We start from the raw sequence: 26,624 nt of genomic DNA, 5'->3' as shown, positions 1-26,624 counted from the left end.
TTTAAAAGAGTAGAAAGTAATATATACACTCACACCAAGTAAATTTTGTCTTATAGTGACAAAAGGTCCAATAGTGAGTCATTACTGATGCTCCCTCAAAGAAGAAAAATTAATCCTTTCAGACTAAATTAGAGTTTGTAGCAACTTTCCCATAAATTAAGAAGACTTTTAAGTAGCATTTTTGGAGCAATATGAAGTGTTTCTTATAATCTTAAAATTTGAAAAACACTATATTTCAAATTCTAGTCTTAGGCTAAAAAAATGAACAATTCATCAATTTTTAGGTTATACTTTTCTAATTCAAGAAAATACTGAACCTGTTTAGAGTATTTTTCTTTTTGAAAATTACTCTTTATTAGACTAACCCTTAGACAAATTTTCCTCTAATTCAAAGGAGTAAATCCAAATCTGTAAGTCCACTTATAAGCACAAAGCTCATAAAGTAATGACAAATCTGAAGTAATTCTGATATGTAAACAACTATGACTCTTTAAGCACTCTGAATTGCAAATTACACTCTTTCTGGTATAAATTTTCTCTATAGTATTTCAGCTATATACATGTAAAATTCTAACCACCATCTTAAAAATGTGGCATCACATAAGAGTATAATTTTCTGATATTCTTACTTTATAGAGCATGACATTAATGTTACATGTGACTCTTTTTTAGGAAACTTTCTGTAACACATTATTCTAAAAATTCCAATTCCTTTGCCTATTTGGTATGAAGCCAAACATTTATGGAAGTTTTTTTTTTCCTTTACCTCTCTACAGTTAATTTATAAGTTATTAAAACACTTTACATCTTTATTTTGAAACACTAATAATCTAATATTTTAATGTTTTTTCCCTAAAATGATTACTACTTCTTTTATTGGCAGACGATATAAGCTAGTGAAGGCAAACAGAATTAGCCACCCCAAAATATGTCTCTTTGGCATAAAAATTACACTGAGTTAATTATTTTTAAGAAACTGCAGACACAGAAGAAGCTCTCAAAAGTGACTAAAGTTACCCTTTGTAAGAGATATTTTACGTTTATAAGGGTAACCTGCATTTGTAAGAGTGTCTCCCTCTCTGTACCAGGCAGCGGAGGATGACTAAATCTCTAGAAACTCTTGTCAGTGGAGAAGGCACGGACTTAAATCTAACAACCTTACCCTTGTTTACTGTGTTTTTCCTGGTAACCTCCCATAACTGGCTTCCCCACTGCCCAACACCTTTCTTTTGTCTCTAGCTGGAGATGGTATTTAAAGTGTTGGCTTGGCCATTTCAGGGAGTTAATGTATACAGGAGATATACATGGTATTAAATTTTTGTTTTTCTCCTGTTAATGTGTTTCATTACAGTGGAGACTCAGTCAAGAACCTAGACAGAGAGCCGGAAAATTATTTTTCTACCCCTACAGTTTGGAGACCCATGATGGGGCTTGCTGAGGCACCATACTTGCTCTGGAGTCTGCAGATGGGATTCTGGAAAACTGACAGAAGCCGGCTAAGGGTAATAATTCTTACCAAAGGCAGATCTCCTGGATCTGTGTCTCTATAGTGCCTGGTTCAGAGAGGAAGGTAAGCATTTCTTGTCCCTTCCTTTCCAAATTTAGATTAAAGGGAGAAAATACCTGCGTGAATTAGTTTCTTGGGTATAGCAACTTTGGTAAAGATTTTTTTTATGAGTACTCTTGTTTTATATTGATCCACTTTCCTCCCAGAGAGAGAGTAATTGTTTGCTTTTATCTCTGTCTTTTCTGTCATTTGTTATAAGGAGGAGAACCATAGCCTAGAGAGGTTTTCCTTCTTTTTTATTCTATGCCTTAAAAGCTTGGCCTTGTAGCCAGTGAGAATATTCTCCCTGGGATCCACCAGTCAGAAGATGCACGTGTCAGCATGCATCTAGTGGACAGCCCAATAGCAGCATTTTCATTGTCCCCCCCCACCCCGCCAACAGCTGCCAGGGGAGTTTGTCATAGGGGTCCCAGTCCATAGGGGCCTTTGACATCTCAAACTTCATTGTCTCTTTAATGCTGGAAAAGTCCCATTCTAGTAGCACCTGCCTGGTGTCACAGATTAGCAGGTCTGTAACTGAATGCATCACACGTTCTCACGGAAAACCGGAGACACCATTTTCACTACACCATTCTTACCACTTGTGACAATGAAGGTCTTTGCTTTCTTAGGCTAATTTTGGGAGTGAATTTTCAGGGTCTTGTGATGGCTGTAGCTTTTGCACACTCTTTTGGGATGCCTCTTGCATCTATGGTTAAGCCACAAAAAGCCTTATTGGTGGTTTGAGTTGCTATTGAGATATATAAGATCCTACTTGTCAATGGCCAGATGATGAATCCTTTGAATTGGAAAAACCTCTACACTTGAAAAATTTTTAGAGAGCTCTCATTCTAACAAATGTCTTTTTGGTACCTATGGACAGACCAGATTGAAAAGAGGACACTAAGAATTGAAATGGCTTGCCTTACAGACTCCTTTGACAAGATGAAGTTACAAAGCCTCATTAACCACAACTTTCAGAAGATACTATCAAATTCAGAGAACAGTTAGAAGGATCAGTGGACATCCACAGTCACATTCACAGGAACCCTGATTGGTAGCTAAACGGTGCTCTTCCCACCCATGACTGTACTGGACTTATCAGATAAACCAGATGGCCTCTTGGGAAAACTTCCTCACAGAAGAAACAGATGACCAGAATTTCTCCCAGGCCCTCCTACAAATAATCAGGAAGTGGATCAGCTAGAGGCTGAAGTTCAGGTGCTGACTGAAACAATAGCAGAGGCTTCTCCCCCTTAAGGTTAATTGGTTTAAGGTTGAATTGTACACTCGGGAAAAAAAAAAGGAGAGCAATGTAAAGCCTTTGTTGAATGCTTTATATAGATTTTACAAAGTCATACTGCATTAAACCCTGAAGTTCCAGAATACAGAAATCTTGATTTCCATCTTAGTTGGAAATCTTCTACCTGATATAAAGCAAACTGAAAATAATGTAGTTGAATGGGCAGGTCAGTCCCTTGATATAATTTAGGCTACAACCAAATTCTTTGAGGAATTAGAAACAACTTTGTTTTTCACATCTTTGCAAAACCAGAGTTGCAGATCTAGAAACAATTCAAAGTCCATCTATCCTTTTTACCCACGCCACCAAAGGTCCCCTATTCATCTCAAAATGCTTGCAAAAGGATCAGGACATTGGAAACAGTACTATCCTGCACCTAAGAAAAATAAGGAAAGTTTAAATAGTAATTATTCCCGGCCTCCGATAATATGCAAATATACCCCCAAACTCCATTTTGAAGAAAACTTGGATACTTTCTCTGTGTTTTTGAAATGTAAATTTTCTACCCCATCTTAAAAATTTTCTACCCCATCTTCTCTAGGACCTAAGAACCACTCCTTGAAAGGTAAACTTTAGGGAGATGTTTCTCATCCGAAAGAGAAAAAAGGTGTTATTTGGAAAATGGGCAAATGAAAAATTCCAAGTCTCTTCTTTCACAAATACTAGCAGGAAAAAGGAAAAAAGAATCTTTACCTATCTTAGTCGACAAACTTCCAGAAACACAATTTGGACCCAACTGTTTTCTTATAAACTAGTGAGTCTCTTATAAACTAGTCAGGTTTATAGTCAACTAATATTGTACCTGACTCATAGCTAAAATTTTAAAATGAAAGCTATAAGATATATATTTGTATCTGTATGTTTACAGATGTCTATATATGAATGTTGTAGATGTGTGGTATTTTTCTACCTCCAGATGTTATTGCTAAAATTAATCTGTAAAAGAGCTCTATTTAATTGACTTAAAATAAGTGCTTTATAAATTAAGTATTCCTAAAACTCTCAGAAATATAGAAACTAATCCAATTTAAAAAAAATCACAGAATCTTGGATGATCTCCAGTAAATAAAGCTAGTTGAAGTTTGTTGGTTTAATTAAAATAGACATGTCTTCAGTGTCATTAAATATAATGCAGACATCCAACTCTCATTCTACTTCAGTGCTTCAGTGTACTAGTTGAAGAAAGTTCATATTACCTCTGTTAACAAAATTTGTAAACAAGAAAAATAGTTTAGGATGATGGCTGACTTTGCCAAATATCTCACAAAGTTTTCATGAGTAGTTTAAACATAATTGTTGAGAACAAGTGATTTAAAAAGGATAAGAGTTTTTAGGTGAATGTTTCAGCAATAATTATGTATTATGGTACATCTATTTAGTTTCCCAAATCCTTTTTGTAACTTCAATCCTTAGAATTCTGCTGAGTTAAGTGATAGAAATTTATCAAATATCTAGATTATTTCCAAATAAGATAAAATATTAAACATGAATTATTGAACATAAGCTTATCTACTTTTGGCTTCCTATTATAGAGGAACTAATTACATTTGGGCTTGTTAGTAAACATTTCTTGTGCCACGTCAAAAGACTTTACTATTAAAAAGAGCACATGCTTCTAAAATTATAAAATGTATTATTAATTTGCCAATGTAAAGAATGCTGTAGTAACATACAGTCTATAATTGCTTACTTTTTAGTTTTCACTATAAATTAAAGTTCATAAGCGTTAAAAATTCTAATTAATGTGATTAAAACTACTAGAAACAGTAAGGGAAACAACTGCAAGGAAAGTAAGATGTGTTTTTGGCTAAGCAAATGTATGAGGTATGAAATTCCTAGAAATCTGATCTATACTGGTATAAAGTAATTCTATTTATTATCTTAAAATGTATGTCAGACACATAACCAAATTTCCTTGTCAATTGCATCATTATGCACTCTCGTCGGATCTTTAACAGTAGCTATTTTAAGTATTTGTCATTTACAGACAGTTATTATTTTACTTTCATGCTTTTGCAAAAGTGCTTAATCTTCAAGGAAATTCATGAAAAGGGCTCTAACAAGCACTCTAGAATACAAATTCCTGATAACTTTAAGATCATGAAACTCAACTAGGTAAGAATTGCCAGAAATAATGCAAGAACTGGATTAATGAAGAGTGAGATTTAATAACATGGGAATGAATGAAGTGATGAGGATGAATATAATTTTTATGACTTTTTGTTTGAAACATTGCTGGTTCTTTAATGTTTTGTTTTTCTAGACTTAAGGAAACCTTTTTCTTTTCTCTTGAGCTAAGTATGAATTAAAGCAATTTGGCAAAGTATGACTTTGTGAATAAAGATGAAACAATTACTTTTTCTCCCTAGCTGATCCCTCCAGAATACAGAAACTCTAAGTATTTTTATACTTATTTGCATAAATTCAGTAAGACTCTGTTCTTATAAGAGGACAAAACTGGAAACACTGGCTATATTGCCAAGGCTTGACTGGAATGTCATATTTGAGAATGTGCCTAGAATCAGATGACCACATAACTTTAAGAAACTAAGTTTGATTTTATGAAGCCAATAATGTCCCTTAGAAAAATAGCCTGGTACCTTGCTTACAGGGTTTCCAGCAACCTTCCCAAGTGAACAAGGAAGTTCAACTTTCTGGCAGGTACAGGAACCTCAAGATATTTTTATACCTTGAGAAGAGATATATATATAGGTTTTGCAGGCAAAGTCTGATGGCAACTTTTTGGCTTGGCTTCCTAGCCTTGAGGCTTTTAAAGGTTCAATCTGTGATTCTTTATGAAAGTTCTAGCAAAGCAGATTTAAAAAGAACCTGTATAATCACTATTCTTGCTGCACTTATGTAAATAATCAGGCCAAGTTTAATGAGACTAGACCTATTCTGCAAACGTTTTAGTCTTATTGTGATTGTCTTTGGTAAAAATGAGAGTGATTATAGAGGGAAATGTTTTAGTAGCATACCTTTGTGGATATTAGATTCTAGTCCTATTAATTATCTTAGTTTTTTTTTTTTTTTTAACCTGTAAACTGGAATGGAAACTTCCAGTTTCCTCAAATATCTTGCTACAACTCTTCAAACTCATTTCCAATTTTCTCCCACCCTTCTAACCTGGAATGGGTGAAAAGAAAAGCCCTTTCCTAAAGCTCTGCAAATCGAATGTGAACAACTTGATATAAACTTCAGAGAAATCACCACAACAGCTCATGTATAGACAATCTTCCATGTTTGTTGATATGTGGGACACTCAAAGTTTACCTAAACACCTAATAATATCAGAGACAATCAAACTGAAAAAGATGCTTTGAGCCTGACATATAGAAATCTTGACTGGCTGATGCCTGGACTCAGAAACTGAGTTATAGTTTGTTCTAATCATTAATCCTTATCTTTCTTTTTCTACAGAAATGCCTCTTACGAAGTACCTGATTGCAAGCACAGTATAGACCTAACATTGGAAGCCCGTTTGCAAGACTACTCTTGAAATGAGACACAACAGTTTAACTGGACTGACCTATTCTCAGGACTAAGACACTGGTTCAGTGAAATAATGGATCAAAATATCAACTCAGCTTCTGAACTGTGGGACTTCTTGGGGAAGTTTTAAAGGCAGGACTTAAAGGGAGCAGAATTTGACACCCTAAAATATGTCTCTTTGGCATAAGGATCATCTTAAGCTGATTATTTCTAAGTAATTGCAGACACAGGAGAAGCTCTGAAAACTGAACAAAAGTTACCCTTTTGTAAGAGACATTAACATTTATAAGGGAGACCTCTACTTTTAAGGGTATCTCCCGCTCTATACCCAGAAGAGAGGATGACTAAATCTCTAGAAACTTTTATCAATGGAGAAGGCACCAACTTAAGTATGCCAAACAACCATACCCTTGTTTATTCTACTTTTTCTTTTAACTTCTATAACTGGCCTCCCTGCTGCCCAACAACTTTCTTTTGTCTTTAGCTGGAGATGGTATTTAAGAAGGTAGCTTGGGACATTTCGGGTGTTAACTTAGTTTTCCTGTGTATCTCCCATCTATACCAGATGTACACATGTTACTAAACATGTTTTTGTTTTTGTCTTGTTACTCTATATTATAAGGGTGTCTCAGCCAAGAACCTAGAAGGGTAGAGGGAAAATTATTTTTCTTCCTCTATACAAGTATTCTCAAGTTCCAAAGTATGAGTTAAGTAGCTGAGAAACTTTTTGATAGAGAAAGACCATTATGAGTGCTAATGATCTTGACAGATATTATCCTATTTTGTGCTGCTGAAATCAAGTTACAAGTAGGAGATTGTCAGAGAACAGCAGATATCATAAGAAAACTAAAGGGGGAAAAAATGAAGTAATTTAATTAATTAAATCTGATAGCCTGATTAAACAAAGCCTCAACCATGACAAAATAGAAAAGCCATCAGTTGGTATAATGAAAAAAATAAAGTACTGTCACATCCTTATGCTAAGGCAAAAAATTGTCATCATTATCATTTCAATTTAGAATATATGGTTTTATGATTTCTGCATATTGAAAAAGTAATGTTCTTAGGGAGTCATTGTGACTATTACCTTTAAAAACATTTAAATATTAATTTATACAAAGTGTAATATAATTGGATCACAAATATACTCAGCCAATATTTGTATGAATCCAATTTAATCATATTAAAATTCAAATAGCCATTTAAAACGTATTAGTATATAATTTGTTAATTCTTATTATATACATACAAAAGTTTAAAAAACTTTGCATCTAATCCTACCTTCTATAATAAGTAAATAAAAGTAGATTCTTTTTTATACCTATGTCATGCAGGTGTTTCTCTGTGTGTATTGAGAGACTATGTGTTTTGGTGTATATATATATATATATTTATCTATATAAATATTTGTATTTATATTGCAAAGATGTGTATATATATATATTTAAAGAATAAATGTCCTTTTACAGATTTTCCTGATTGTAGACCACATTAAACAAGACCATTGCTTTCCCTAGAAATAATATAAATCTCCAAAGATTTACATTGAACAAGTACTTGAACAAAGTCTTAGAGCTTAAATTAACACAAATTATGATTAGCTACAACTGCATAGTACATCATAAACAGATACTGAGAGATGCCCTTAGCGTATACACTGTGTTTTCTTCCTTCAGAAGGGACCCCCTATTACGCAATGCCACTTAGCACACTGGAAAATACTAAAACAACTTCTGAAGTTTTCTAAGGCAAATATTTGAAATTTTGAAGTTAGATTCCCTATAGAAACGGCAATCTATGAGATGGAAGTAGAAGTGGGTTGGGAGAAATTTTCTTTTCAACAAATATCTACTTTTCTTCTCTCCTATCAATGCTATCACAGAATCAACATAATTTTAAGCAAATATGATCATCACTATTAGTAGATGAAGAGGAGCAAAATATACTAGCACAAAACATGCCTCTTTGGCAAATGGATTATCTTGAGCTAGTTATTTTTAAGAAACAGCAGGAGAAGCTCTAAAAAATTGAGAAGTTACCCTTTGTAAGAAGAATTCACATTTTTTAAGACAAACCTCCATTTGTAAGGGTGTCTCTCCCTCGGTACCAGGAAGAGAATGACCAAATCTCTAGAAAATTCTATTAATGAAGAAGGCATCAACTTAAATCTGCACAACAACCATACCCTTGTTTACTGTGCTTTTCCTGGTAACCTCCCATTGCTGCCCTCCCTACCCCCATCTTCTTAGCCTTCAGCTGGAGGTGGTATTTAAGGTGGTGGTCTGGGCCATTTCAGGGAATTACTGTTTTCCTGGGTATGTCCCACTTATACAGGAAGTATACATGCTATTAAACTTCTGTTTGTTTTCTACAGTTATTCTGTCTCTATTATCATGGCGGGCAGTCCTCAGCCAAGAATGTTAGAGGGAAAGTTATTTTTCCTTGCCCACATAATTTAAGCTATATAAAATATTTGTGGGTGTGCTCTTTTGCTTTAATGAATATTTTTACAATTATAAGAATTTTCATAGTTAACACTAAGCCTTGTTATTTTCCCCATGAGAATTTCAACCACAAATTCACTTAATGGAAGAATTATCAGTTTACTAACACCAATTCTATGTAGCCAGAAATGAATTAAAGACCTGGAGACATTCCAGGAATGATCTAGCTCCTACATAAAGATTCAGAATTTTAAAAGGAACCATTCAATGCAATACTGTTAAGGACAACTGCATGTTGTCACCCATGTTTTAAAATCACTGGTTGTCTATGCTGACTTGCATTTAATATGTCTTCTAAAAGGCACAAAGTAGTCACTGCAAAATATTTGTTAGATATAACAAGGAAATATAGAATAAAAATGTAGGATAGCAATATGTACTTCTGTATGATTTTTGTGAATAAAGTAAAACAATGCATACTGATTTGTTACTGATTTTTAAGATTATAAAAATATCATTAGAGTCTTCGTTAATCTATTCATTTAATTTTCACCAAGTAATTATTGAGTGCTTTCTTTATTTGCTCACTGTTAGTAGCACACCTCTGATAAATGGGATGTGCTGATATACAATGAAGTGTAACTATACATTTAAAGTTTATAGATTCAGCTCTGCCTGGGCTGAAAGAAGAGTGGTACACAGAGAGAGAAGAGGATGGAGAGATGCATGCAAAAAAAGAAAGAAGAAAAGCAAATGCAATTTACATAGTATAGTCGATTCGACAGTTTTCTTCTCAGTGCCCCTGCTAAGTGAATATGATCTAAGCGGCTGAGCAGGCTGTTCCCTCAGGTGGTCTGGGTTCCCCTAGTGTGAGTCTCCTGATACACTGGGTCTGATTCTAGGGTTTAATGGTCCAGAATGCTTTTTTTTTTTTTTCATATTGCAGGGCCTCTAAAAGAAGCAAACTATTCTTATCTAGGGCTGCAGCCAAGATACAGCAATTTGTTCTGACTGAGGGTCTTTGAGGAGTTGCAAGGAGCACATCACAAAAGGATTTCTGGCTAAAGGTGATTTTTCACCTCACTTCCTTCAAGTCTTACATCTCACACTTCATCCTCAGACCTGCCCAGGTCACTCTATTTAAAATTTTTGGATCGTAGCCCTAACCACACCCCTACATTCACAATTATCTTTTCCCTGTGTTATTTTTCTCTTTTACATTGCATTAGTAGCTTCTAACATACCATACACTTTACTTATTTATTATATTTTTTATTTTAAGTATAATAAAATGCAAGCTCCCTGCGGGATTATTTGTTGTTTGGTTAAAGGATGTATCTCAAGTACCTAGAACAAGGCCTGGCTTCCAGTAAGCACTTAGTAATATTTGTTGAACGATGCATGTATGAATCTCCAAAAGTGGTGCCCTTAGAATTTCACCAATAGATAAGCTGATTCCTCCATTAAATATTAACAAGCACCTGTGGCAGTCGATGTTTCCAGTGTTTTTCATCAATGTTCTTATATGAAAGTTACCCTTAATGTAATATGAAAAACTGTAGTTCAAAAGAAAATCTGGAATATATCATTCAGTTTTTAAATCTGATTTTTTTTAATTTGTAAAAACAGAAATACCTGAGATAAGTAAATATTAAAGAATGAAGCATATTGGGGAAAGGTACTCATCTACTAAACATTGGGGCACACTGATGTATGATCAGGATAAGCACTGAATTTAAGAAAGATGATAGCCACGAATGGATCCAAAATAGGTTTAAGAAACTACAGTTTATTAGCAGCTGGATGAGGGAACCTAATTGATAGCTATTCAATTCTTAGCATTGGGCTTAACCCATAAGCTGACATAATGTGTTAGCATAACACAAAATACTCTCCTGCTCTAATAGCTAATAAAACAATTACAGTAAAAACTAATTACTTTTATTCCTTACATGATGAACTATTTCATATTTGTTAGAACTCCCTGCACACTACTAACTGTGCCAGGAGGGATCCAAAATTAAATCTAAGAAAAATAGCATAAATTGAGAATACATAGGTAATTGTTTTGAGTTTTTCAAAATGTGTATTCATAATGCAACTAGTTAAGTAGAAAGCTGCATTTACAAAGTAAATCCCACCATTTGGAAAATGTGTTAAAATATTTGGAGAACACACAGTGCTGTGAGCGTGTATTTCCAAACTGATTTATGCTTCACTCATACATGACAGACAAAATGTGTGATGTCACAATTCGGTTGATTTTAAATAGTCAAATGAAAACCAGTAATGATATTTAGACTAACAGTGATTAATAGTATTTGATGAAATACCTGGTAACTTTAAAACTCTTAAAGAAAATACGAACAAAGCATTCCTAGTTCAACTAAACACTTCTTTTTAAATATAAGTGTAAAACATATACTAATGAAAGGAAGATCTTCTTAAAACTTTAGTGCTTCTGCCTCTAAGAGCAATCTAGAGACCCTGTGACAGTTCTGAGTCAAGTTCAGGCACTAATCGAAAGGAAAATTTACACCCAAAGTCAATCAGCCACATTTAAAATGACAATCTTCTGTAGACCATCAAAAGGAAGTTAAAAAACTGTCCATAAAGGTGTCAAATTAGTAAAAGGATCTGAATTTTCTCACTGCCAGAATATAAAATTTCACTGTAGCATTTTGGTTGTTCATGCTCAATTACTTTAACCAAAATGTTATTTGCAGTAGTTCAAACTATAAAGTGTTTATAGGCAGCATATGTGCTTTGTTGAAGTATCTATTTATACAACTGATGTAATCAAAAGAATCTTGCCTACCTCTTAAGGTAATCTTGTAATTGGCAACATTGCTACCTGACAAAATCTATTCATCTTCTCTCCAGTTTTAATAACTCAAGTGACACCTAAGAAATTATTCTTTGATCTTTCAATAAACTAAGCCTGTGCAGACAGAGGAGGGTGAAAGAGGTTAAACTGGCATTGATTATTTAAGACACATTCATCATTTATTTAACAATCTCCCTCATCACAAGAACTATTGTGTTTATAGGTCCTTGCTGAGATGCTCTGAATTTACTTTTAAATAATTCTTGCCATGTGCATTAGAAATCAGAGCACACTGTACTCTAACATTAGTTTCAAGTCTCCTGATAAATCTGTTGCAGGCTAGAAGTTGTTTATTGTACAAACCTTTGAACTTATTCACTGTAGTGGATTTTTGGAAATTTCTTTTAATAGTTTTCATTATAATTAATATCTTCTGGGGATTCTATTTCCTTTCTTAAGCAAATGTGTAGTAACAGCTGTCTTCCCAAGGAAATTATATTAATAGATACTTGTAGTCTCTTATATTCTGACATTTATATCACTGAAACATGATCCATAATGATCTGTAAAGAACAATTTGTGGCGAATATTGACAGTTTTAGAAAAAAAAATAAGAGACAAAAAAATCATCCATAATGTGCATGATTTCTACAAGATCTTTCATTATTTTTTCTGATAAATACTATTGCAAATTACAAATAAGTATAGCATATAGTTGGTATATATATCATATTTGTGAAAAACTAAAATGTCAAATTATATTTCCTGAGAAAATGTGAGCAAAATGTTATAAGTCAAAGGATAATGATTCTTATTGAATATAAGAATGTAAAAAATCATTTATAAATAGATATTGAAAAGTATAGAAAATATATTTCAGTCATGAAAAAAGTTACACTATTGATGAATAATATTCCAAATAGTCACACAATTTATCACATTTAAAATGCTTACTTATTTCTATTTTGTTTATTTAAAATATTTCCGTCCCCAGTTTTTTCAATACAAATTGCCCTAAAATCTATTACAACACTTACATCTAGTTACTGGCATAGGGTTCTAGATGCATATTTTTGGTAATTAATTTGCTGATTCTGATGATCGTCTTAGAATATATCACCAGGAAGTATAAAGTATGAAATCTTTAGAACATATCATTCTATGTTAATGACTACCCAAATCATATCAGAAACTTGTACAAGGTGATCCTTTAAGGACTCACTACCAAAAAATTATTACACTTTAATCAGTAAAATACATTAAGCTCTCACTGTCAGATATGAAAAGAAGCTACAAATGATGAAGAATTAACTATGATCATGGCTTTTTAAATTTTTATTTACATGTCTGGAGAACCAAATAGCATTGATATAAGAAATTTTGTGAAAACAAGAAAGGTATGGGTCATAGATATGCATTAAAATGCATAGGAAATCGCTAGTAGCTATAACTTAGCTACCTCCCCTATTGAATTATTGTGGTAAACCCCATTTGAACTTAATAAAAAACATTTATTTTTAAAAATGTTAAACATTATCATTTATATAACATATAGCACTGGTATTCAAGAAGTACTGTAGTCAGAATATTGATATCTAGAATATTTAGGTATCTAGAATAAACATTAAATGAATGTAAGGGAATAACACAAAAGAAAAGCATAGCTTTTAATGTTTTTATAAATTAAAAAATAATGTACATAAATATCTGAAAACAATTTTTTCTGGAATTGAAAACTTTGGTTTATATCCTCATAGAGACAGCTTTATGTTAAATATGTTAATATACTTTGAAAGGCAACACAATGGTAACATCATATTTATGTTATAAACACAAGGACATGCAGATAGACATACATTTTATCATTATACCCCTTCATGAAACTTAAAATTCTCTCTATTAATACTTGTCAATAAAGTGGTAAAAGTAATATTAATACATTTTTCTAAAAAGAAGAGATTTCTCACAAATGTTAGATACAAGATAAAGAAGATAATTCCCTTATGTTTCCATCAAAAAGAAATTTACAGTCATGAACTTAGGCAAAGTGAAAATTTCACTGCTTTATTTAAGATAGGTATTTGAATCAAACTTGTCCAAAATCATTTAGTGTTACTAGAAGCCATCTTGTATTAAAACATGTTTTATAATCCTATTTTGACAGTTCAACAAGTATTTCACACTGAGAACAAAATGCTAACTTTCAATTAAATTACTTTCTGCAACCTGCACCAAAGCCCAAGAGCTAAAATAGTATTGTAAATTTCTCTGCAAAGCTGTGTTTTCTTTTATGTGCCAGAATGTAAAAATGATATGCTTGGCCCTTAGTGATTGCAAACATAATAACTTTATCAAATTGGTAATATATTAGTACTCTCTTAAAAATAAATTGTCCTAGTATTCTAATATGTCTCTTCCACATGTCTGCAAATTCACTAATTCAAAAGACTGTATTAGAGTTGTTGGTTTAAAGAAATTAATAAGACACTGGTACACTAGTCGGTGCCTGTAATTATCTTTTTCAGTCCCAGAAGGTATTTGGGGATTATTTAAGAGCAAAAGATGAATGGTGCACCACTAAATCCTATTAAATCAATGCATGGGCACAGCAGCAGCAGAAGTAAATAAGCTGTGGAAGTCTGAATACCAATAAAAAAGATAAAAATGGTTTCATATAGCTACTTACATCATAGCCTAGAAGTTCAGTTTGTGTGGATTTATCTACTCTTGAAGCAAAAGCCTTCTGTAAATGCTGAACTTTGTCCTGCAAAAAAAAAAAAAAAAAAAAAGCAAAACCAAAAACACATTGTTGGTGAGTCATGTGCTTCTACACTAATATTCCCCACTTATTAAAATTTGGTTACTGTACAATTCATGATTCTTTGTGTGCATACTTCGTTCTGGCGGTGCTTTCCTCATCAGCTTAAACATTTAGAGCTTTAAATTTCAGATCATAACGACTCCATCTTTGGCATCTTTTCTTTTAGTAAAGGAACCACTGAGTCAGGATCATGGTTGAATGCTAGAGACATGATTTGCTTAAATGTGGGATCAAATGATTATACGGTTTTTTGTTAACTGTTGTGTTTTGTTTGGTTTGGTAAATTAAATTGATAGGATTTTACTGATCTCGCTTCAGAGCATTTACATTTAAAATCCAAAACATTTTCAATAAATAATACCATCCAGTGTATTCCATTTAGTATGTTTATATTTTTTTATCTTTATTTTTTTGCTTCTTAATTGTCTCCTTCTGGAATCCACACATTTAGAAATCTGTCCTTTAAGGGATCTGACATGACTCCAATCCTGTTATAACTAAGGGACAGAATGCATGAAGGATGTCTGGGATTTCATATCTCAAATGCAAATGTACTAATTCCGATTAACTAATGACTGGGCCTCTGGCTGGGGTCCTCTTATCACTAAATGTATCACTTAAAAGGAGATCTTGAGAATAATTATTGTAATGTGTTCATTGTGTGTCTGGCACAGCTGGGAGTGCTGTACTCACATGATCACATCTCATCTTGGGAGTTTTACTACTATTACCACCCATTCTGAAGGAGAACAATACAGTTTACAAAGTTTAAGTAACTTAAGTTTCCCAAGAAGTTCACGTGATTCCACTAGATTCTGTTTTTGCCTTAAGTTGCTTTAAAGGAGAATTTGTTTCCCTTACTTGGCCAATAAAATAGTTGTATAATATTTTAATGATAAAAACTGATTTAATTCATCATTTAACTTCTTCCAGGAAGCGACGGTGGTCATCACAAACCTCACTACCAACATACTAAACTTGTGTTTCCTCTCCTCCTCTCCTCCCCTCTGCCACCCCTCCCTTCCCCTCTCCGTTCACCCTCTCTTTGCTTTAAATTCTTCCTGAGATATGCAAGTTATCCAAGCTGTTTAACAAAGTACATACATAATTTAGGTAAACATAATTTGACATTGAAATATACAAAAGAAATATTTTATGGACTATTAATGTCCCAACCTTCTAACTTCCCTATTACAAAACTTCTGGTGCTGCTATTCAGACAAAAATGAAAATGGAGATTAGATAACTCAAGAAGATGTAATGTGAAAAGGGAAGATTTTAATTGTTTGAAAAGGATAAGTGAAAATGTGGTCACATTTTCCAAAATAAATTTAAAACAAGAAATAACAAGTTGTGTTTATTTAGACTTCTTTTGGAACTGGGAAGAGAGCAAAAAGATAGTAGCAGGTAAAGGAACAAATAACATTTGCTATCAGTGAATGGTTGTTTAGAAAAATTTTTGAAATGGGTTGGAGTCATAAGTATTAGAAAAATAAGTTATACATCTGTAGGTATATAAATGTTTGTATATGAATCAGAAACTACACTCTAATGCATACAGTGGGGAAGAATAGATAGCAAATACTTCCATTATGCTTTCCCCACATTTTTTATTTTCAAGGGCTTCCACTCTAAAGATAGGAGTTGAAAAGGATTGGTAAACTCTGGTCCATTGGCCTGAGTTTTAAGACTAAGGAAATTTAAATCAAGATAAATGAAAAACTCGAAAAGCTTCATTAACCAAAAGCCTAATAAAAGCAAAACAAATAAACCCTAAATAAAGAATAGCTATCTTCAGAAGTTTTAAAAGAAAAAAACCACAGACATTTCTAACGAAAAATTCACTGCTACTCCCTTTTGCAGGCATTTCCACAACAAAAACATCATATTTGAATTATTTATTATGTATACACTTGTATGCCATATTCAAATGTGGAGAGTAAATTAAACGTTTCCAATTGACTTATGTGCACAAAATTAAGAATTAAATAATTCAGTGTAAGTTTATTTACTAGGAAGAAAATTTATGAAACTTTATGATAATTTCTATAACAGAGTTAGATTAAATAAAGACTGTATAGTTGTTGGGAGATAAGTCTTAATGAGTCTTTTGAATTTCTGAAAGACAGATGGAAATATATGGATCAACAAATTTAATATATAATAACAAGAGTATTATAGATAATAAAATAGAAAATATACAACAAAAATAACTATTACTAGACGATGGAACTGCAGATAATTTTTATTTCTTATGTAAGAAATGAATATATACTAATTGTGTATATATATATTTATATATATAATAGAGGAATAGAAACAAAGCATCATTATATTTTCATTTCCACACTGATTTGACACAATAAACATTTTGATTAAAATTGATTTATTTCAGTATAGAGAAATAGACATTTCATCTTTCTGATGCAAATGTATTTGCACACCTTAATTCATCTATAATTTTTATTAAATGCACATTATGGGTGTTGTTCTAGGTACAGGGGACATGAAGGGGAAAAAAAAATAGCTTCTTTTATTAAAAAAAAAAACAAAAAAAACTTCCAGTGTGGAAAGATAGAGAAATCAAAGACAATTAGTACTCAATATATAAGGTAAAGGTACTATAGAGAAGCTGGAGATATGTGTATGTGTTGGAGAGAAACATAGGAGAGTTAAATAACTAGAATGCAGAAGCTACTGACGTCCCAACTAAGATGAGAAACATGAATTATTATTAGCCACTTGGAGTGGAAGGGATAGGGGTCTTTCTCAGGCAATGACATTTGCAAATATTTCAAAGTCAGAGAGACCCTTACAAAGATATGTATAAACAGCTACTAGTTCAAACTTGCCTAAGGAGAGACAATGAAAGGGACAATAGTGCGAAATGAGACTAGAGTGGTAAATCAAGTCCATGCCAGAAAGGATAGAATTCTACATCAAAGGATTTTATAGTTACCTTAATTTTTGAAATATTATTTTACAGTGAAAGGCCATAAGAATATTTTAACTAAATTACAACAGAACTTATTTAAATACTTCTTTTCACCTTGTATAAAAGACAGAATTAGAAGGAAGCAACCTGGAGAAGAGAAACAATTGAAGTACATTAAACTATTTTTCTGGACCATCAATAAATTTACACATACATGTGATTTAATGTGGCTTTCTTTCAGTATTTTCCTATGTAAGCAAACATTGCAATACCTTCTTCTAACCCCTCTCAGAGGGATAGAGGAGTATTAAAACAACTCAACTTTTGGTAGATACACTTTATAAATAATTCTATACCCCAAACAAAATATCTAATTGCTTAAATTTTCCTTTCCAAGCAATGACAATATCAATAATTCTTAACAAAACATACCCTTTTTTCTTATTTCAGATTCATAAAACATGTGTGCTTAGAATTAACAAAAAGAAAAATAACTAGCATATTCTGTGGAAAAATGTAACCAAAATGGGATGAAAAAGAGGAATTTCATTATTTATATTTGCTGTTTTTACACTGCTGACTAATCTGACTTTTGAATATGTGGAAGATGTGAATTTTACATAATATTGCTATATGAATTAAAAATATATATATATAATGATTTTCTCTCCAAATTTCCAAATAATTTCATCTGACATTAAGAGTAATATAACATCTGTATAATAAAAGCCTGCTACCATAAATGAGTGCATATAAACCAAAGAAAACATGCATAGTTTACAAACTTACTAAGAGTAGTTACTTATATTCACATTTCCCTCTACATCTGTAATCTTTACCACTACAACTATTACTAACAATAATAGATGCCATTAACAGAATATAGTTATATGCCAGGCACTGTACCAATTTATATGAATCCTCTCAAGAATGCACAATGTCTGTTTTTGTCCCTTTTCAAAAGAACAGGAAACTAGTACTTCGGAAGTTGAAATCAGTTGCTAAAGGTCACACAGGCTATTAAGTCAAACAGGCAAATTGGAAAATTTTATCTGTCTCCAAACCTAGGTGTACTTTCTATAAAGATATTCTGACTCTGGAAAAGCTTACAAGTGGTACTGCTGCTCCCATTTCACATACGCAAGGACACATACGAAATGCATAGTTGCTATACAGCTAGTATGATAATAAAACTGCTCTTGATGTTCATCCTGCCTATATTCTCTTATGAATTCTACTAAGTAATTCTGCTTTACTGTGAAAACAATTTAAGTACACTTAAGATTTATCAGTTTATTTCGTGTAAGAGCTACAATCCCATAAAATATCCATTACTATAATCAGCAAAGCATTTTGGAGCATGAGTCAGGAATAAAATGATAAAGTTAATATAGAGTTATAACACAAAATTGAAAGATGTAAAAAAGCAAACTGAAATAAAAACTAAATGTTGAAAGGTATGAAATCCTTTAACAATAGGATCAGTTCAAGCAGAGTAATCTAAAAGTACATTCTGCTTAAGCTGTTAGAATCATTTCTGGTGTGTGTGTGTGTGTGTGTGTGTGTGTTTTATGTGCTGGTCAGTCAAAGAAACTGCCTCTACAATATATGTTGTCAATATAAAAAGGCTAGTTCCTAATTTCTTAAATTTAATTTTCATTAATCATACATACATATCTATTAAATGCCTGATCAAAGATATAATAGGTTCCACTGATATATGTACATTTTTGTACTTTCATGTGTGCACATGCAAGCACATGTCATTGAGCAAGGACTGAGGAGGAGGAAATGTGGTTTAAAACAAAAAGACAAAATAATCACAAAGCCAGTAAAACTGGCTTTTAAAATGAAGCCTCAAGCGACTAAGGAGCTTAAGGGAACTGGCAGTTATTTACTTTTATTTTAGAATTTATTTGCATTATTAGATACCATATTGATTAACAAATTATATTTTAAACTCTACCATTTTATTAATCTACATAATTTTTTACATTAAATATGAACATCTATCATTTCCTAGAGCTCTTAAAAAACTATGAATGTCAAATGAAGTGCAGTAAACAAGCTGAAAAGAAAATATTAAATAATCCTAAGAAATAACTTGTTTATTTTAAATTATTTTAATTACCTACAAAGAAGTTTGTGAGATTCAAGATGAAAAGCGGATAATTTTTTAATAGACAGAACAGGCCTACTTGCAGTAGTTAGATTTATAATCTATGACAAGAGGAAACATACTCTTGAGGGTACAGACAAGATGGTGGAGTAGAAGGACTTGAGCTCACCCCCTCTCACCCAAACACCAAAATCACAACTAACTACTGAACAACCAACAACAAAAAAGACATGAATCTACCAAAACAGATATTCTACATCCAAAGACAAAGAAGAAGCCACAACCTGACAGTGGCAGAGGTGCTTTCGTGATATAATCAAATCCTATACCCCCTAGGTGGGCAACCCACAAACTGGAAAATAATTATATTGCAGAGGTTCTCCCACAGGAGTGAGAATTCTAAGCCCCATGTCAGGCTCTCCAGCCTGGGGGTCTGGCATTGGGAGGAGGAGCCCCCAGAGCATTTGGCTTTGAAGGCCAGTGAGGCTTGAGTGCAGGAGCTCCAGAGGGCTGGGGGAAACAGAAAATCCACTCTTGGAGGGTGCACACAAGGTTTCACGTGCACTGGGACCCAGGGCAAAGCAGGGACTCCATAGGAGCCTGGGCCAGACCTACCTGCAGGTCTTGAAGGGTCTCCTGAGAAGGTGAAGGTCGACTGCCACTCACCATGAGGGCAAGGACACTGGTGGCAGAGGCCCCAGTGAATATTCATTGGCATGAACTCTCCTGGAGGTCACCATTTTGGCACTGAGACCTGGCCTCACCCAACAGCCTGCAGGCTCCAGTGCTGGGATGCCTGAGGCCAAACAACCAACAGAGTGGGAACACAGCCCTAGCCATCAGCAGACAGGCTGCCTAAATTTGTCCTGATCCCACAGCTGCCTCTAAACATACCCCTTGACATAGCTCTACCCACCAGAGGGATAAGACCCAGTTCCACCCACCACTGGGCAGGCAACAGTTCCTCCCACCAGGAAGCCTGCACAAGCCCCTGGACCAACCTCACCCACCAGGGGGTAGACAACAGAAGTGAGAGGAGCTACAATCCTGCAGCCTGAGGAATGGAGGCCACAAACAGAGAAAGTTAGACAAAACAAGATGACAGAAAAATAGGTTCCAGACGAAGGAAAAAGATAAAATCTCAGAAGAACAACTAAGTAAAGTAGGGATAGGCAATCTTTCTGAAAAAGAATTCAGAGTAATGATAGTAAAGATAATCCAAGATTTCAGAAAAAGACTGGAGGCACAGTCCAAGAAGATACATGAAATGTTTAACAAAGAGCTAGAAGATTTAAAGAACAAACAAACAGAGATGAATAATACAATAACTGAAATGAAGAACACAGTAGAAGGAATCAATAGTAGAAATGAGGCAGAAGAACAAATAAGTGAGCTGGAAGACAGATTGGTAGAAATCACTGCTTTATTCTGCAGAACAGAATAAAGAAAAAAGAATGAAAAGAAATGAGGGCAGTCTATGAGACCTCTGGGACAATATTAAACTCACCAACATTCACATTATAGGGGTCCTAAAGGAGAAGAGAGGAAGGGCCTGAGAAAATATTTGAAGAGATTAATAGGAAAAAACTTCCCTATATGGGAAAGGAAACATACAATCAGGCCTAGGAAGCTCAGAGAGTCCCATACAGGATGAACCCAAGGAGGAACATGCTGAGACACATATTAATCAAACTGAAAAAAATTAAAGACAAGGATAAAATATTAAAAGAAACAAGAGAAAAGCAAAAAATAGCATACAAGGGAATCCCCATAAGGTTATCAGCTGATTTTTCAGCAGAAACTTGGCAGGCCAGAAGGGAGTGGTACAATACATTTAAAGGGATGAAAGGAAAAACCTACAACCAAGAATACTCTACCCAGCAAGGCTCTAGTTCAGATTTGACAGAGAAATCAAAACACTTTACAGACAAGCCAAAGCTAAGAGAATCAGCACCACCAAACCAGCTTTACAACAATCGCTAAAGGAAATTGTCTAGATGGAAAAACAAAAAGGCCACAACTAGAAACAAGAAAATTACAGATAGGAAAGCTCACCAGTAAAGGCAAACATACAATAAAGGAAGGATATCATCCACAAAGAAATATATCAAAACCAGCAATTGTGAGGAGAGTAAAAATGCAGGACACTGAAAATGCATTTGAAATTATGAGACCAGAAGCTTAAAACAATCTTGTGTATATATACAGACTGCTATATCAAAACCTCATGGGAACCACAAACCAAAAATCTACAATAGGTAAACACACAAAAAAGAAAAAGCAATCCGAACACAACACTAAAGATAGTCATCAAATCACAAGAGGACAAAAGAGGAAGGGAAGAAAAAAGACCTACAAAAACAAAGCCAAAACAATTAATAAAATAGTAATAAGAACTTACATATCAATAATTACCTTAAATGTAAATGGATTAAATGCTCCAACCAAAAGACAGAGACTAGCTGAATGGATACAAAAGACCCATATATATGCTGTCTACAGGAGACCCACTTCAGACCTACAGACACATACAGACTGAAAGTAAGGGGATGGAAAAGGGTATTCCATGCAAATGGAAATCAAGAGAAAGCTGGAGTAGGATTACTCATATATGACAAAAAAAACTTTAAAGACAGTAAAAAGAGACAAGGAAGGACACTGCATAATGACCAAGGGATCAATCCAAGAAGAAGATATAACAATTGTAAATACGTATGCACCCAACATAGGAGCACCTCAATATATAAGGCAATGTTAATAGCGATAAAAGGAGAAACTGACAGTAACAAAATAATAGTAGGGGACTTTAACACCCTACTTACATCAATGGACAGATTATCCAGATAGAAAATGAATAATAAAACACAGGACTTAAAGGACAGATTAGACCAGATGGACTTAACTGATATTTATAGAATTTTCCATCTGAAAGCAGCAGAATACTTGGTAAATTTAAGAAAATTGAAATCATATCAAGCATCTTTTCTGACCACAGTGCTATGAGATTAGAAATCAATTACAGGAAAAAAAGCTGTAAAAAACAAAAACATGTGGAGGTTAAATAGTATGTAACTAAACAACCAATGGATCACTGAAGAAATCCAGGAGGAAATCAAAAAATACCTAGAGACAAATGAAAAAGAAAGCATGAAGATCCAAAACCTATAGGATGCAGCAAAAGCAGTTCTAAGAGGGAAGTTTATATCAATAGACTCTTACCTCAGGAAACAAGAAAAATCTCAAATAAACAACCTAACCTTATACCTAAACCAATTAGAGAAAGAAGAACAAACAAAATCCAAAGTTAGTAGAATGAAAGAAATTATAAAGACCAGAGCAGAAATAAATGAAATAGAGATGAAGAAAACAATAGAAAAAATCAATGTAACTAAAAGATGGTTCTTTGAAAAGATAAATAAAATTGATAAAGCTTTAGCCAGTCTCATCAAGAAAAAAAGGTTGAGGGCTCAAATCCAAAAATTAGAAATGAAAAAAGGATAAGTTAAAACAGACACCACAGAAATACAAAGGATCATAAGAGATTACTACAAGCAATTCTATGCCAATAAAATACACAACCTAGAAAATGGACAAATTCTTAGAAAGGTGCAACTTTCCAAGACTGAACCAGGAAGAAATAGAAAATATGAACAGACCAATTGCCAGTACTGAAATTGAATCAGTGATTTAAAAACTCCCAACAAACAAAAGTCCAGGACCAAATGTCTTCACAGGCAAATTCTATCAAACATTTAGAGAAGAGTTAACACTTATCCTTCTCAAATTATTCCAAATAATTGCAAAGGAAGGAATACTCCCAAACTCATTGTATGAGGCCACCATCACTCTGATACCAAAACCAGATAAAGATACCACACACGCGCACACACACACAATTTTACATGCCAATATCACTGATAAACACAGATGCAAAAATCATCAACAAAATACTAGCAAACCAAATCCAACAATACATTAGAAGGATCATACACCATGATCAAGTGGGATTTATCCCAGGGATGCAAGGATTTTTCAATATCTGCAAACCAATCAATGTGATACATCAGATTAACAAACTGAAGAAAAACCATGATCATCTCAATAGATCCTGAAAAAGCTTTTGATAAAATTCAACACCCATTTATGATAAAAACTCTCCAGAATGTGGGCATAGGGGAGATATAACTCAACATAATAAAAGCAATATATGACAAACCCAGAGCTAACATCATATTCATTGGTGAAAAGCTGAAAGCATTTCCTCTAAGATCAGGAACAAGAGAAGGATGTCCACTCTCACCACTTTTATTCAACATAATTCTGGAAGTCCTAGCCACAGCAATCAGAGAAGAAAAAGAAATGAAAGGAATCCAAATTGGAAAAGAAGAAGTAAAGCTGTCATTGTTTGCAGATGACATGATACTATACATAGAAAATTCCAAATATGCCACCAGAAAACTACTAGAGCTCATCAATGAATTTGGTAAAGTTGCAGAATACAAAATTAATACACAGAAATCTGTTTTATATCTATACACTAACAATGAAAGATCAGAAATAGAAATTAAGGAAACAATCCCATTCACCATTGCATCAGAAAAAATAAAATACTTAGGAATAAACCTACCTAAGGAGGCAAAAGACCTGTACTCCAAAAACTATAAGGAACTGATGAAAGAAACTGAAGATGACACAAACAGATGGAAAGATAGAACACGTTCTTGGATTGGAAGAATCAATATTGTCAAAATGACTATACTACCCAAGGCAATCTACAGATTCAATGCAATCCTTATCACATTACCAATGACATTTTTCACATAACTGGAACAAGAAAATATTAAAATTTGCATGGAAACACAAAAGATCCTGAATAGCTAAAGCAATCGAAAGAAAGAAGAACAGAGCTGGGGGAATCAGGCTCCCTGGCTTCAGACTATACTATAAAGATACGGTAATCAAAACAGTATGGTACCAGCACAAAACCAGAAATATACATTCAATGGAACAGGATAGAAAGCCCATAAATAAATTCACGCACCTATGGTCAATTAATCTATGACAAAGGAGGCAAGAATATACAATGGAGAAAAGACAGTCTCTTCAATAAATGATGCTGGGAAAACTGAACAGCCACATGTAAAAGGATGAAATTAGAGCATTCTCTAACACCATACAGAAAAATAAACTCAAAATGGATTAAAGACTTAAATGTAAGATGAGATACTATAAAACTCCTAGAGGAAAACATAGGCAGGACATGCTTTGACATAAATTGCAGCAATATCTTTTTGGATTCACCTCCTAATGAAAATAAAAACAAAAATAAACAAATGGAACTTAATTAAACTGAAAAGCTTTTGCACAGTAAAGGAAACCATAAGCAAAACATAAAGACAACCCACAGAATGGGAGAAAATATTTGCAAATGATGCAACTGACAAGGATTAATCTCCAAAATTTACAAACAGTTCATGCACCTCAATATCAAATAAACAAACAATACAATTAAAAAATGGGTGGAAGATCTAAATAAATAGGCATTTCTCCAAAGAAGACAGAGATGGCCTAAAAGCACATAAAAAGATGCTCATCATCTCCAATTATTAGAGAAATGCAAATTAAAACTACAATGAGGAATCACTTCACACTGGTCAGATTGGCCATCATCAAAAAGTCTACAAACAGTAAATGCTGGAGAGGGTCTGGAGAAAAGGGAACCCTCCTACACTGTTGGTGGGAATGTAAATTGATACAACCACTATGGAGAATGGTAAGGGGGTTCCATAAAAAAATTTAAAATAGAACTACCATATGATCCAGCAATCCCACTCCTGGGCACATATACAGAGAAAACCATAATTTGAAAATATCCATGCACCATGATGTTCACTGCAGCACTATTTACAATAGCAAAGACATGGAAGCAACCTAAATGTTCATCAACTGAGAAATGGGTAAAGAAGACGTGGTACGCACATACATACACACACACCACACACACACACACACACACACACACACACTGTAATATTACTCAGCCATAAAAAGAATGAAGCAACATGGGTGGACCTAGAGATTATCATACTAAGTGAAGTAAGTCGGACAGAGAAAGACAAATATCATATGATATCACTTATATGTGGAATCTAAAAAAAATGATACAAATGAACTTCTTTATAAAACAGACACAGACTCACAGACTTCAATAAAAAATTTACGGTTACCAAAGGGGAAAAGTAGGGAGGAGGGATAAATTAGGAGGTTGGGATTAACATATACACACTACTATACATAAAATAGATAATCAACAAGGACCTACTGTACAGCACAGGGAACTCTACTCAATATTCTGTAATAACCTATATGGGAAAAGAATCTGAAATAAAATGGGTATATGTATGTGTATAACTGAATCACTTTGCTGTACACCTGAAACTTACACAACATTGTAAATCAACTATACTACAATATAAAATAAAAATTAAATTTAAGAAAAAAATAAATTAACATAGGGAAAAGAGGAAATGTACTCTTATTAATAAAATTAACAGAGGTTGATATAGGAAATGTATGTAATAGTGATTATGATAGGGATAGAGTAGGATAATTAGTCAGTTTAGAAATCCTACTAGGGGATTAAGGACAGAAAGGGAATTTTTTTTTTTTAATTTATTTATTTATTTATTTATGGCTGTGTTGGGTCTTCGTTTCTGCACGAGGGCTTTCTCCAGTTGCGGCGAGCGGGGGCCACTCTTCATCGCGGTGCGCGGGCCTCTCACTATCGCGGCCTCTCTTGTTGTGGAGCACAGGCTCCAGACGCGCAGGCTCAGTAGTTGTGGCTCACGGGCCTAGTTGCTCCGCGGCATGTGGGATCTTCCCAGACCAGGGCTCGAACCCGTGTCCCCTGCATCGTCAGGCAGATTCTCAACCACTGCGCCACCAGGGAAGCCCCAGAAAGGGAATTTTAAGGGAGTTTGGGAAACTGTTGTAAGCTAATGACCACTCAAGAAAAGAATACCATAACCTAGCAACAATCCACACTACCCTGAAGGAAGACCAGGTGCATTCCAGCACCAGACACACTCAGACCACAAATCCTGATAGTTGAAACACAAGACAGTAGATATGGGTTCT

At 33.8% G+C, this 26,624-nt stretch overlaps 1 protein-coding gene across 3 annotated transcripts in view; it reads right to left on the bottom strand.

Moving 5' to 3' along the window:
* The window catches only part of CCSER1 (coiled-coil serine rich protein 1), a 1,333,501-nt gene that overhangs the window by 599,693 nt on the left and 707,184 nt on the right, over nucleotides 1-26,624 (bottom strand). For all 3 annotated transcript variants that reach the window (XM_036852949.1, XM_036852947.1, XM_036852948.1), the window contains one exon: nucleotides 14,299-14,376. In XM_036852949.1, coding sequence (XP_036708844.1) covers nucleotides 14,299-14,376 — 78 coding nt within the window. The remainder of the gene's footprint in view (nucleotides 1-14,298; nucleotides 14,377-26,624) is intronic.

Source organism: Balaenoptera musculus, chromosome 5, assembly GCF_009873245.2.
Source record: "Balaenoptera musculus isolate JJ_BM4_2016_0621 chromosome 5, mBalMus1.pri.v3, whole genome shotgun sequence".
NCBI classification, from domain to species: Eukaryota; Metazoa; Chordata; class Mammalia; order Artiodactyla; family Balaenopteridae; genus Balaenoptera; species Balaenoptera musculus.
This window is presented reverse-complemented; position numbering and strand designations above follow the sequence as displayed.